The 14,642-nt window shown below is 42.6% G+C and overlaps 1 protein-coding gene across 1 annotated transcript in view; it reads right to left on the bottom strand.

Annotated features, from left to right (window-relative positions):
• The window catches only part of LOC141110089 (transmembrane protein 26-like), a 56,406-nt gene extending 48,205 nt beyond the window's left edge, over window positions 1-8,201 (bottom strand). The window contains exon 1 of the mRNA XM_073601310.1: window positions 7,990-8,201. Within this exon, the coding sequence (XP_073457411.1) occupies window positions 7,990-8,201 (212 nt within the window). The remainder of the gene's footprint in view (window positions 1-7,989) is intronic.
• Window positions 8,202-14,642: the final 6,441 nt, after the last annotated feature.

Raw genomic sequence — 14,642 nt, 5'->3', positions numbered from 1 at the left:
GCTTGCTCCCCCAAAACACGTCCCTTGATCCCCCCTGATGGCAGATAGCACATGTTGACATTCGTAAATTGGTGTGCATCTTCCAAATTTGGCTTTTCCAGGGGTGAGTTCCCCCCATCTGAATGCTATATCAAACCCAGTTCCTAAATACTGATGTCTGATATATCATTCAGGTTTTACCATATGTGAACTTTGTAAGTTCAAGTTTTTTGGCTTTCTTGTTGGTTTTACACAGGCCTGTTTTATCTAAAAATGGATATTTCGAGTTTTGATAATGCTACTGCAAAAATTGTTATACAACAAACATGTTTGTTTGTTTTAAAAACCTTTCGTAAATGCACATGTGATTGTGCAGGTATAAAAAAGTGCCTTACTCAAGAATGTGTGGATTATTGTGTCAACACTACAACACTTTTGGGGTGATGTAATTGCTGTTTTATGCAAAAATGGGGGTTATTTCCTAAGGGCAAATACACTTTGCACTACAAGTGCAGGTTCAGTGCAGTTGCAAGTGCACTTGTAGTGAAATGTGTTTTTGCATTTAGGAAGTACCAGCCAACACTGTTTTTTATAAGGTTACCCAATCACGACATTTTCTGCACTCAACACATTTCTGTCAGGGTCAGCTAAAACAAACACAAGCAGTAAATGTCCACAAAGAATTTCTTTTGGTTGTTTTTTATTTGAAAAAGGTTTCACAGATTGTCTGGCATATTGATAGCCCCCCTACCCGCAAAGAACTCCAGGTAGCGTAACCGGACATCACGGGCACTCAGGGAGCGCAAGCCAGGATGGCCACTTTCAAGCGCCGTCAGTGTTGATGGATTTGGGATTCCGGCCTCAGGCCCAACTGAGCCAGCATAGTTGGCTGAATGTTTTCTTAAAAAATTATGGAGAACACAGCAGGCAAGTATTATATGGTTCAGTTTATACTCCGCCATATGGATGGGTGTCAGAAATAATCGGAACTGGCTGGCCAGGATTCCAAATGTGTTCTCCACCACTCTTCGGGCTCTGGCCAGCCGGTAATTAAAAACCCTCTGTTCCGGGGTGAGGGTCCTCATCAGGAATGGCCGCATCAGGTGGTCCCCCAGCGCAAATGCTTCATCAGCAATGAACACAAATGGGAGACCTTCAACATTGTCCTCTGGAGGTGGCAAGTCCAAGCTGCCATTCTGGAGACGCCTGTAGAACTCCGTCTGGGCGATCACTCCACCATCGGACATCCGGCCATTTTTCCCCACGTCCACATACAAGAACTCGTAATTAGCCGACACCACCGCCAACATCACTATACTATTAAACCCCTTGTAATTATAATAGTACGACCCCGAGTTGGGTGGTGGGACGATGTGGACGTGTTTCCCATCAATTGCCCCTCCGCAGTTAGGGAAGTCCCACCGCTGGGCAAAGTGGGAGGCCACAGTCTGCCATTCCTGTGGCGTGGAAGGAAACTGTTGAGGAAACAACAATAAACATTACTATTTTTTCACAGAAACATGGCAAGCAGATTAGACACAAACATTATGGGGCAACAAAGTATAAGGTACACCTATCATATTCCCCCTCCCCCCCTCATGGGCCATTTCTAACATTATAGGGGGGGGGGAACTCTTGGACAGGTAACCCTCTTCACTTCATTGAGAGATGAATGCCTAAATAATGGGTATTACTTGGAACAGACCCTCCTTAGTTACACTATTGGCAGACCACTGGACAGGTAAGAAGTGTCATAATACAAAGATATAAATACACACTGTACACATTTGAGCACATTTGAACATTCTGCTATTACCTATCAAGATAATAATAGGATACAAGAACTTTAAACAGTACCATTGGAAAGTATACAGGCAGGCCCTTGCACTACATGCTTTGGGGAATTCATCCATAAATCTCACCAGTAAAGAGGTGGGTATAGTGTGTATGGGTTTGGCAAAGTCAGCAGATAGATGATTGAGGATAGATAGAGAATTGGGATCAGCTGACTTAGCAGTTGGGGGAGGGAGGGTTACAAAAAATTTGGGGACACCACAAAAAAAGCCTCTGGCACTCTGCCTGAATTTAAATCAAAAATAACATTTCCAAACATTTTAGGGGGTGTTTGGGGTAAAGCACTACTATAGAGCTGATAAAATACATTGTTAAGTGACTACATGAGGTGAATATAGGGCAGGAGACACCATGCTGGAGAGGTTATTGAAGGGCAAATATGTATGAAGGACATAAAATAATAATTACATAAAAATCCAGCATGCATGAGGACAAAGGGGACATTCACAGCATATTACAATCATGGTAATTAGGGAATGAGGAAAGAAATACAATATATTATCAAACATTCAATACAATAAAATGGGATATAAAAGGATAAAAATCTTACCTTCATATACTCCTTCTGCAGGACCTGGATGATGGCAGAACAGGTCTCTGGGATAATGATCCCCAGAGCCTGGGGGGAGATGCCTGTCGAGAACTTGAGGTCCTGCAGGCTTCTCCCTGTGGCCAAATACCGCAAGGTAGCGACCAACCTCTGCTCCGCAGTGATGGCTTGCCTCATGCAGGTATCCTGCCTGCTGATATAGGGGGTCAGCGAAGCCAACAGACGGTGAAACACGGGGTCCGTCATCCTGAGAAAGTTACTGAAATCATCAGGATTATTCTCACGGATCTTACGGAGCAAAGGCATATGAGAGAACTGGTCACGCTGAAGCAACCAATTCTTGGTCCATGAACTCCTCCCCACCCTGTTCATGGACTGGACTTGTGTCAAGGTCAGGACCCCAACACCAAGCCCCCGCACAGCACGAACTCTACGAGGAGTACGCATACGAAACATGGCTAGAAAACGGTCGGCTGCTCAGAACGAAGTAACAGAACGCACTGAAGAACAGCAAGGCCTGTGAAGAGCGACCTGAAAACCAGTAACGAACGAACAAGAATACAATGACTACCTAAAGTCACACGGAACTTGCTTGCACGCACTGAAGAGCAGATACAAACCCACAAGCACAAACTGAACGGCAGAAAACGATCTGAAAGCCACGAGTCTGAAAAAGCGCGAATCGTCTCTCACCAAACTTTTACTAACACGGGATTAGCAAAAGGAGCCCAAAGGGTGCCACGCTTGGTTCTGAACCGGCCTTTTCTAGTCTCGTCGTACGTGGTGTACGTGACCTCGTGGTTGTCGATCGGAAATTCCGACAACTTTGTGCGACCGTGTGTAGGCAAAACAAGTTTGAGCCAACATCCGTCTGAAAAAATCCTAGGATTTTGTTGTCGGAATGTCCGAACAAAGTCCGACCATGTGTACTCCCTATAAATAGACAATATAAGGGCCACTAATGGTATAATTAACCATCCCAGAGATGAGCCTCTGGGAACAAAGATGAATACTCCCTAATTATGGAAGCAGTACCCTTGCAAACCTAAAAATATATGTATCCCTACAATAAAATCACATATCTGCAAGAAAATATATAATTAAAATAAAAATAAAATACAATTATTAACTAAAAAGTCTAGGAAGGTCAGGATCAAGGGCCAAGAAGATCCCCCAAGAAACACCTACATATTCGGGGGGACCCTCAACGTCGGCATTACACACCTACAGACAGTCAAACTCAGCAGTTTGTTCAAGAGATCAAAAAAAGTTATTAAATGTTATTAAAAAGGGTACGTAAAAATAGGAGAAAATCTCAAAAATTGGTAATAAAGCAGTTCAGATCTATGTCAACATTAAAGCCAAAAGGCTGTAATGATCTAAGTTCAAATATCCACTTGGCCTCATTCTGGGATATTTGTTTTCGGAGGTCACTACCCTACCAGTGTTTGAAGACCCTGTCAACAGTGGCGTCTCCAGCTTTCATATTTAGGGTGGGCAAATGGGGGGACAGGGACAAAAGTAGGGGGGCCAACTATAAAACGCAATTCTATACCCATACCCAGGGTGTGCTACGTGCAGAGTACTGGGCTCAGGGTGCGCTACATGCAGCGTACTGAGTTCAGGGTGTACTACGTGCAGAATACAGAATTCAGGGTGTGCTATGTGCAGAGTACTGAGTTCAGGGTGTGCTACGTGCAGAGTACAGAATTCAGGGTGTGCTACGTGCAGAGTACAGGGTCCATGGTGTGCTACGTGCAGAGTACAGGGTCCATGGTGTTCTACGTGCAGAGTACAGGGTCCATGGTGTGCTATGTGCAGAGTACAGGGTCCATGGTGTGCTACATGCAGAGTACAGGGTCCGGAGTGTGCTACGTGCAGAGTACAGGGTGTGCTACGTGCAGAGTACAGGGTGTGCTACTTACAGAGTCCAGATTTTAGGAGTGCCACATTTCAGCTGAAAAAAAGCCAGAAGTAAAAGTATACAGTGCAAACACTGTCTGCACCCATGAAAGATACAGCCACAGCACCTATGATCATCATTATCATGCTGATGATTACACTGTACTTCATGTGACTGTACTGTATATAGGCTGTACAGTGTGATCATCAGCATGATAATGATGATCACAGGTGCTGTGGCTGTATCTTTCATGGCTGCAGACAGTGTTTGCACTGTATACTTTTACTACTCTTGTCAAAAGTAGTAACAGCAGTATATTGTAGCAACATCTGCAGTCTGAGTCTCACTCTAGTACTATACTAGCCTGCTGGCTGAAAGAAAAAAATATATTTAAGGACTGTAAAGAATGTATGAGGCTGCATAACAGTTGGAAGTAAGCTGGGAATGAAAGGGTGCCATGCACACAGTCAGTGTGTGTACTCCTAGTTTGGAATGCCCAAATCTGAGACTGGAGGCTGCAGGATGTGTTTAGTGCAGATTTATGGGAGTGGAGAGCAGAAAGTAACAGCAGCTAGTGAACTGGAAAGGGGAGGGGGATGAGGATTGTGTGTGAGTGTCTGATCACTGCATAGTCTTATCAGGAGAATGTGGAGCCATGTAATACACAGAGAGAAGGAAAGTAAAGCTGGGGGTGAAAGATGCCGATGTATCAGGAGAAAGTAAAAGTAACTTTTCTCCTCTCTCACCTCGATCATTGCAGGAACTTCTGCAGCTTCTGGAAGCCCGTGGGATGAATATGCAGGGAAGGACAATGCACTGTGTGTACCCATTGGCTAAGGAGGCAGAAGCACCGCCCCTGCTGCCTTCCCAGCCAATAGGTAGCTGAAGCTCACGATAAGTGCCTTCCTCCCTTCCTCCCTCCCGACATCATATGGGTCCTCTCAAGAACCGACCTTCTTTACAATGCAGGCAGATCGGGGACAAATGTATTTTCAGCCGGTATCCAGCGTCTGCAGTTTGGCTCCTGCAGCTGATAGGCTAACTAGCCTGGCTGCTGTGAAATTGACTGATGCTGGGGGGGGGGGGGGGGGAGGGTTTGTCCCTGCATGGAACAGCTAAGAGCCCGAGAGCCGTCATTGATGTCTCTCTCTCCCCTCATTCCTCTCTTGCACTGAATGATACACAGACAATCTGCTCCTTTTCCCCCTCCCCTCTCCTGTGTGTGCTCCATGGATGTCAAGTGTGAAGCTAAGGAGCTCACACTTCCTGCGGTACACACACAGGAGAGGGGAGGGGGAGAAGGAGCAGATCATCTGTGTATCATTCAGCGCAAGAGAGGAAGGAGGGGAGAGAAAGACATCAATGCTGGCTCTGACATCACTGGTTGCTAGACGCGAGGCGGTTATAGCAACCAGTGGCCGGGAGTAGACTCAGGAGGTGGAGGCGGAGCCAGAGCCAGCAACACAGCGGCTCAGTCCATACCTGTCCCCTGCATTCCCAGTGTCAGTTTTTTTAAGATGGGGGGGCAAATAGGGGGCACAGTATAATGTTGGAGCCATGGCCCCCTCTGGCCCCCCCTAGTGACGCCCCTGCCTGTCAATACCCACAAAGCTCATACTCAAAGGATCTCTGTTGTGCATCAATCTAAAATGATTTGATACACTATGATGTTTCACTCCCTTTCTGACGTAATTTACATGTTCATTAATGCCCTTGAACAGTGGTCTAGTAGTTCTCCCCAAATAGTTCAAACCACATGGACAAGTGAGGAGATAAGTGACATACCTAGTGCCACAGGTGATACATTTATCAATGTTTTATTCTTTCCCCATTGTGGAGTAAAACTGCTCCACCTTTCTTCCTTTATCATTACTAGTTTTACATGAAATGCACCTCCCACATCTAAAAAATCCTACTCTATCTAGAAAAGTTTTAGTTCTTTTTGGTGGATCCAGGACATTTCTGGCAACTATACCCATTTCTATCCACCTCCATGAATTGAGTATGGGTCACCAGGCTCTGTTTAACCTTAGAAATCTCTTAATCCAAAAATAGTATCACTTTATCACTCCAATTGGCAGTAAGTTTGATATTATACTTACTCCTATCCTATTTAGTTCATTTATGAAGGAAATCAGCCTCTCCTCTGACCCCTCCTATACAAGCAGGATATTGTCGATGATGCACAAACGATAACATCTCAAATCAAGCAATACCTTTAAACTTCCTCCTCCTCTCATTTATTAAGAAAAATATTGGCTATACTGGGGGCAGCTAGCTTCCATAGCCACACCTCTTATTTGGTTAAAAAATTCACCTTGGTGGCCAAAATAATTGTTTGACATCGTCATATGGAGTCCATCTAATATTAAATCAATTTGTGTCTGTTTAAGATATGTAAGTCCATGCAAGGCCCACTTGGCTGCATTAAGGGCATCATCCTGGTTAATATTTGTATACAATGACTCCACGTCGATTGTCACCAATAGCGTGGATTCACTTATGACCTGTTCCTGTAACATTGATATGATATCATTACTATCCTTCACAAATTCCTTACCATTTGAGGTCAAAAGTTGGAGGAAAACATATAAATACTGGCCTATACGGGCATACAAGAAGTCAATTTCACCAACTATAGGTTGCCCTGCGACAAAAAACCCAAAAAACTAAAGGTTATTTAATGTATCTCGTTCTGTCATGCTTTACTTAGGAGTCTGCAATTATTTCATAGTACAGTAAAGTAGTTTTAGATTCATACCATTTTGCCCATGTCTTAAAATGTTTTCTGATCAGCCCCTTATTCCTACATGTTAATTCTTCCATTAAACAAAGACCTTTCGTAACCATTTGGAAATAGTAGGTATAGATCGCTTTCTCCAGTAAAATGGAATTAAAGATTTGGGGTTATGCACACCCTATATTGACCTATTGATTCCTTTGTACAATGAAATAAAAATGCCAATGGTTCAGGTCTGATTACTTCCCCTTGTATCAAAGAAATTGCTTTCACCACTTCCTCCCATAACGAACGAATCATAGGGCAGGACCACCATATATGCCCATGTGTTGCTCGACTCCCACATTCTCTCCAACACAATGGATTTGACTTCTACATAGCATATAATTATACTGATGTAGGGTGCCATTTGGTAAGGAGTTTAAAATCTACCTCCTCCATACTGCATGAAGTGGCGGACATATAGGTAGGTTATATACCCTATATAACCCAGATTTTGCAAGATCACAAAAGCTTTATAAAATTGAGAAATACTATGCTGCAGGTCTTTATTTTGCATAATCGCTTCATTCATAGAGCAAATAGGTTGCGGGAGGCTCCGAATGAACTGAGACAACTTTATATATCTCCACTGATTCAAAAATGCTGATTTAAAAATATTGGTTGGGCTTCCCCACACAGAGACCTTATTATCACATATTAACATATTACTGCAATTTTTGTTTTGTGGTTTTTTTTTTTTTTAAATTAGGGGTAGGTATTCCTGCATATTTGTCTACTTTTGCTGTATAGCTTCTTGAATTAGCACACTTTACCAATGTTTCACATATTATCAAATATTATTGCATATTATTGCATTTTTTTTAATGAGGCATAGTCATTCATGCATATTTGTTTAATTTATGACAACTAAGCTGTCTTTTTTTGCATTATAATTATATATGCTTTTACATATGGTATTACCATTTCCATTCTCCTTTCTCTGTTAATGCCAGTGTGATGACCATCTCAATGAACAAGAGGACAATAATACAGAGCAAATACATGTAATCATCATTCTCTGTCTCCTCCACAGTACAACATATCATAAAGATCCCATGTACACAAAAAAAAAAGCGACTGAGAAAGGCTGACAGAAACTTCCAGGATTTTGACTTCCAGCTATTTGACTTCATTTTAGCATTGTCCAGTTATCTGTAAAAATATAAAATAATTTTATATAAACTGTCTATATGTATGTGTATATTAGTTATTACATAAGCTAAATTACTGTTTGTTAATTATAAAGTCTGTGAAATGCTCATGCTATCCAGCAAACAGTGTAGCTGTGCCGCATATGTTTAGGTAGACTCTGCCCTCGCTCCTACCCCCTAGTTACCCACCGCCATTAATTTTGAGGCTGGTCCTGACCACATTTCCTCTTTTTGTCCTCCTTGTGCAACACATCAAGATTGAATTCTCTTACCTTTTTTCGGTTTACTGTTAGATGCCAGCTTCTGGATCTCTGTCAGGGCCATAAGTGGTTGTTTCCGAGTTATCAGCGGGACAGTTACCAAAAGGACACAGCCATCATAGCACGTACTGCTGTGGGTATTACGTATATATATATATATATACAGGGCCGGACTTACCATTGGGCTTGACTGGGCTCAAGTCCATGGGCCCCCGCCCAATAGAGGGCCCCGTGGGCCCCAGCCGAGTGTACTCGGCTATACTTGGCTAGTTCCGCTCACAGTCATGCCTAGTCCCACCCTATGATGGACATAACACAGGGACTGGGCCTGACTGTGAGCGGAGCTAGCCGAGTACACTCGGCTATGTATGTATATCGGCGGCGCTTGGCTCCGCTCACAGTCACGCCCAGTCCCGCTATTTGACCTGTGTTATGTCCATCATAGGGCGGGACTGGGCGGGACTGGGAGAGGAGACGAGAAAAGCAGACAAGAGCCGAGATACACAGGACCGGCATTGTGTATCTCGGCTGCGCCATATTTAAACTGCAGTGACACTGACAAGTCACTGCAGTCACTGCAGTTTAAATGCAGCCTGGGCAAGGCTGCAAATGATATGGACAAGGCTGCAGATGGAGGCTGCAAGGCTGCAAATGACACTGACAAGGCTGCAAGGCTACAAATGACACTGACAAGGCTGCAAGGCTGCAAATGACACTGACAAGGCTGCAAGGCTGCAAATGACACTGACAAGGCTGCAAGGCTGCAAATGACACTGACAAGGCTGCAAATGACACTGACAAGGCTGCAAGGCTGCAAATGACACTGACAAGGCTGCAAGGCTGCAAATGACACTGATAAGGCTGCAGGGCTGCAAATGACACTGACAAGGCTGCAATGTCACTGGGCAAGGCTGCAAATGACACTGATAAGGCTGTAAATGACACTGGACAAGCATGCAGATGGATGCTGTACAAGGCTGCATTGATAAGCATTTATATGAAATTTTTTTCCCTTAAACAGTTTTTTCCTTAAAATTCCTTAAACTCTTATCTTGAGGTTTGCTGATTGGTTATTGGCAGTTAAGTAGTGCCTCGTCTACTGCTGTTGAGAAAACCTGTCTGCATTAGACAGAGATGTATCAGAGTGGCGCGCTTAAAAGAAAACTAAAGGTTTAAAGTAATGTATAGAAGGTAGGGCCCGAAAGTGACTCAAGCCCAGGGGCCCCCACCACCCTAAGTCCTATATATATATATATATATATATATATATATATATATATATATATGCCCTACCGCCCTCAGGGAGCCACCGTCCAGCTGTTTATGTACTATGGCTAGACCAGAGACAGTTAAACATTACACAGGCATGATTTACTGTTGTCACTATCAGGTAACCCATCTTGGGAAATGCCATGCAGCCATCGCTGAAAATGAAAAAATACAGAAAAAGGTATTCTTATTTTCTGTTATACAATTTGGCAAACAAATAATCTTTCTTCATATATTTAGTTCAAAATGTAGTCTGCAACATTTGTTTGGTAAAAATAAACCAAATCTGTGTAGATTATTGAGTCCGCGTGAAAGCTATAGAGTCTACAAACTATGGTAAGGTTGAAAATGGATCAATCCTGATGTACTGATAGCCTCTTTTCTCGAGGCCTTAAAATGCTAGGACAGTACAACCCCCCAAAATGACCCCTTTTTGGTAATTAGACAGTCGAAGATATTTAGTAAGAGGCATAACACGTTTTCTGAAGTTGTAATTTTTGTAATAAGTTGTCATTTTGTGTTACAATATTTTGTTAAAGAAGAAATTAAATTAAAAAAAATGTTTTATTGCACAGTTTTTTTTTTTTTTTTTACATACTTTTTTTTTTTTAAATAAATGACATATTTACTTGCCTCTTCCCTCGTGCTACATCTTAAAACATCCCTCTGTGTTCTCGCAGCAGCTGCTAGTGAGGGAGGAGAGGAGGAAAGCTGGTAGCACTGCAGGGGAAAGAGGCACACATGGGGGGCCTGGACAGCAGATGGAAGGAACGCATGTGCTAGAACCAATCCCTACAGTACAGCCGGAGGGGGAAGAAGAGGAGAAGTTGGCAGCGCTGCATGGGGAGGCAGAAGGACATCTGTGTTTGCAATAAGACAGTACAGCCAGACCTCCTGCTCAACACGTGCCCGGGCCCTACTTTTGAACTGATGGGGCCCTGGCCTAGTAAAGGAGGGCTGGCTGTACTGCCTTATCAGCAGCCCTGCCCATGATCGCTGTGTCCACAGCAGATTGCAGATCCTGGTACTCGGCTGCCGAAAGGCTATCACATCATCTATCATGCTATCATATGATCACAATGTCAATAAAGCAGTTATTTCCTGAGTGATGATGTGATTGGCCCAAAGCTATCACGTGGTACCTGGGCCAATCACAGCACCCTGTACCATGTTATTAGCTGTAGCCAATCACAGATCGCTAGTAATCACAGCTCTCATGAATGTAACCCATTCATGACAGTTGAAAACATTGCTGTTACAATGATCATCATTGTGACAGCAATTAAATTGTAACTGTAATGAAACGTCCCACACTGTGCTTTTGTCATATACCACTTCCTCCAGTCTGAATATAGATATCAGATATTTCAACCGCTGACAACCAAGAACTAGACAGTACTCGTTTTGGCTGCTGAACATGGACTGTTTATTGAAGCACAGGTACACAGGTAACACTCGGGACAATTCCCCCTCCCTTTGCATTCAGGGCGGGGTAGACTGTTGTCACGGAACGTCCCACACTCCGCTTGTGTGCTTCCGTCATATACCACTTCCTCCCAGTCTGTATACAGATATCAGATATTCCAACCTCTCTGAGCACAAAACAAGGCGACACTTGCTTGTTGCTAACATGAACTCACTTTATTCAGAACCAGAATACAGTCTTATATACAAGAGAAAATATTACTCTAACAATACAAACGTAACCTAATTAACCTAATTAACATGAGCTAATTAACTAATCCTAGGTGATTGAGACATGACCTTTTGCCCAGACTGAGTTAATTATCACAGGACACCTTCTCACAATAGCAGCAGCTCCAATAGGAGTCGTCCCGTCTCCTACATTGTATAGAGGACAATGTGATCAGCTCATTCAATTAACATAAACACAGGTAGTTGGAGTTGATGACACCAGCATCTCCTCACAGGATGTGTCCCAACAGTATAATTCAGTCTTATCATTCTAATATGGCATATAAAGGGTTCCCAGAGTCTGTGTGTTTTGGGGGGACATGGAGCTGAATCCAAAGTAACACCAACCCCAGGGTCCCCAGGCATACAGCTCACAGAGAGCACCATTCCCCCAAATGCTAGGGCCCATAATCAAAAGGCAACAGGCTTGCATTCGGTCCTCTCCAACAGCCTTTGTCCTGGCTAGGTCTGTCACAACTGTCCAATCAGAAGGAGGAGCTGTTGGAGGAATTCCCCCCTTCCTTCCTCACAGCAAACACACATACACATCCCATAATACTTTTCTCCCAAGGCAGACAGACACACTAGAACAATGGAATTCAGCCACACCGCAAACGACCCAGCAAAGAGTCCACAACAGAATGAGACAATATACAATATATATGTATATATATATATATATATATATATATATATAAAGTATGTCACAAAAGTGAGTACACCCCTCACATTTTTATAAATATTTTATTATATCTTTTCATGTGACGACACTGAAGAAATTACACTTTGCTACAATATAAGTAGTGAGTGTACAGCTTGTATAACAGTGTAAATTTGCTGTACCCTCAAAACAAATCAACACACAGCCATTAATATCCCTAAGTGAAAATGTCCAAATTTGGCCCAATTAGCCATTTTCCCTCCCCAGTGTCATGTGACTCGTTACTGTTACAAAGTCCCAGGTGTTAATGGGGAGCAGGTGTGTTACATTTGGTGTTATTGCTCTCATTCTCTCATACTGGTCACTGGAAGTTCAACATGGCACCTCATGGTGCAGAAAAATTCTGAGGATCTGAAAAAAAGAATTGTTGCTTTATATAAAGATGGCTTAGGCTATAAGAAAATTGCCAAGACCCTGAAACTGAGCTGCAGCATGGTGGCCAAGACCATACAGCAGTTTAACAGGACAGGTTCCAATCAGAACAGGTCTCTCCATGGTCAACCAAAGAAGTTGAGTACACGTGCTCAGCGTCATATCCAGAGGTTGTCTTTGGGAAATAAACGTATGAGTGCTGCCAGCATTGCTGCAGAAGTTGAAGGGGTGGGAGGGTCAGCCTGCCAGTGCTCAGACCATATGCCGTACACTGCATCAAATTGGTCTGCATGGCTGTCATCCCAGAAGGAAACCTTTTTTAAAGATGATGCACAAGAAAGCCTGCAAACAGTTTGCTGAAGACAAGCACACTAAGGACATGGATTATGGAACCATGTCCTGTGGTCTGATGAGACCAAGATAAACTTATTTGGTTCAGATGGTGTCAAGCGTGTGTGGCAGCAACCAGGTGAGGAGTACAAAGACAAGTGTGTCTTGCCTACAGTCAAGCATGGTGGTGGAAGTGTCATGGTCTGGGGATGCATGAGTGCTGGCGGCACTGGGAGGGAACCATGAATGCCAACATGTACTGTGACATACTGAAGCAGAGCATGATCCCCTCCTTTTGAAGACTGGGCCGCAGGGCAGTATTCCAACATGATAACGACCCAAAACACACCTCCAAGATGACCACTGCCTTGCTAAAGAAGCTGATGGTAAAGATGATGGACTGGCCAAGCATGTCTCCAGACCTAAACCCTATTGAGCATCTGTGGGGCATCCTCAAACAGGAGGTGGGGGAGCGCAAGGTCTCGTACATGAGGGTTAAGGCAGTGCTGGAAAATAATGGTGGCCACACAAAATATTGACACTTTGTGCCCAATTTGGACATTTTCACTTGGTTTTGTACTCACTTTTGTTGCAAGCGGTTTAGATATTAATGGCTGTGTGTTTAGTTATTTTGAGGGGACAGCAAATTTACATATGTTATACAAGCTGTACACTCACTACTTTACATTATAGCAAAGTGTCATTTCTTCAGTGTTTTCACATGAAAAAATATAATAAAATATTCAGAAAAATGTGACGGGTGTACTCACTTTTGTGAGATACTGTGTGTATGTATGTATATATATATACCTTGTGTCCCTAATAGACAAGCGTTACTTAGACATAGGAGGTGCATGAGGTGCATGGGGAGCTAAAACAAGGGTTTTCCAACCTCTCCAAGGGATTCTGGGTTCCACGAGCCCCCTGCCCAAAGTGACTCCCGTCACAGTAACAAAACAAAAATCCCTAATCACCCCCCAGAGTACAGTGTCACTATGGTGACCTTGAACTACTCTGATAAGTATGTAGAAAAAAAATATTTAAAAAAATTACAAAAATAAAAGAGAGAAGATGCTAAAAAATGTTAAAACTTAAATGTTAGAATTATAAATTTTTTTTAACACACTGTTACCAGTCAGTATCCCTAATCACCGCCACACCAGTCATATGATGATACTGTACTGCACTGGTGACAGTATGTAAAAAATATATAATTTCTTCATTTTCATAAAAATTGTGACAAAAAATTGCAACTTCAAAAAACTTGCCATGCCTCTTACTAAATGCCTCAGACTGTCTACTTTCCAAAATTGGGTCAATTGGGAGGAATTTGTACTGTCCTGGCATTTTAAGAGCCTCAAGAAATGAGATTGGCCGTCAGTACATCAGAATTGATCAATTTTTAAATATATAAACCATAGTTTGCAGACGCTATAACTTTACCGCAAACCAAATATTATAAACAAATTGGGATTTCTTACCATAGACATGTAGCAGAATACATTTTGGCCTAAATTTTGGAAGAAATTTGATTTGATTGAATATGTTTTATAACAGAAAGTAGAAAATATTCTTTTTTTTCAAAATGTTAAGTCTTTTTTTATTTATATTGCAAAAGAAATAATAAAAAACAGTGGTGATCAAATATCAACAAAAGAAAGTGTGAGAAAAATTATATAAATTTAATTTGGGCAGAGTGTTGCATGACAACAAAAATGCCAGTTAAAGCAGAACAGTGCTGAATAGCAAAAAATAGCCTGGTCATGAAGGGGGTTA

Source organism: Aquarana catesbeiana, linkage group LG10 (genome assembly GCF_042186555.1).
Source record: "Aquarana catesbeiana isolate 2022-GZ linkage group LG10, ASM4218655v1, whole genome shotgun sequence".
Lineage (NCBI taxonomy): Eukaryota > Metazoa > Chordata > Amphibia > Anura > Ranidae > Aquarana > Aquarana catesbeiana.
The sequence above is the reverse complement of the archived record's forward strand: the minus strand, read 5'-3'. Positions and strand labels throughout refer to the sequence as shown.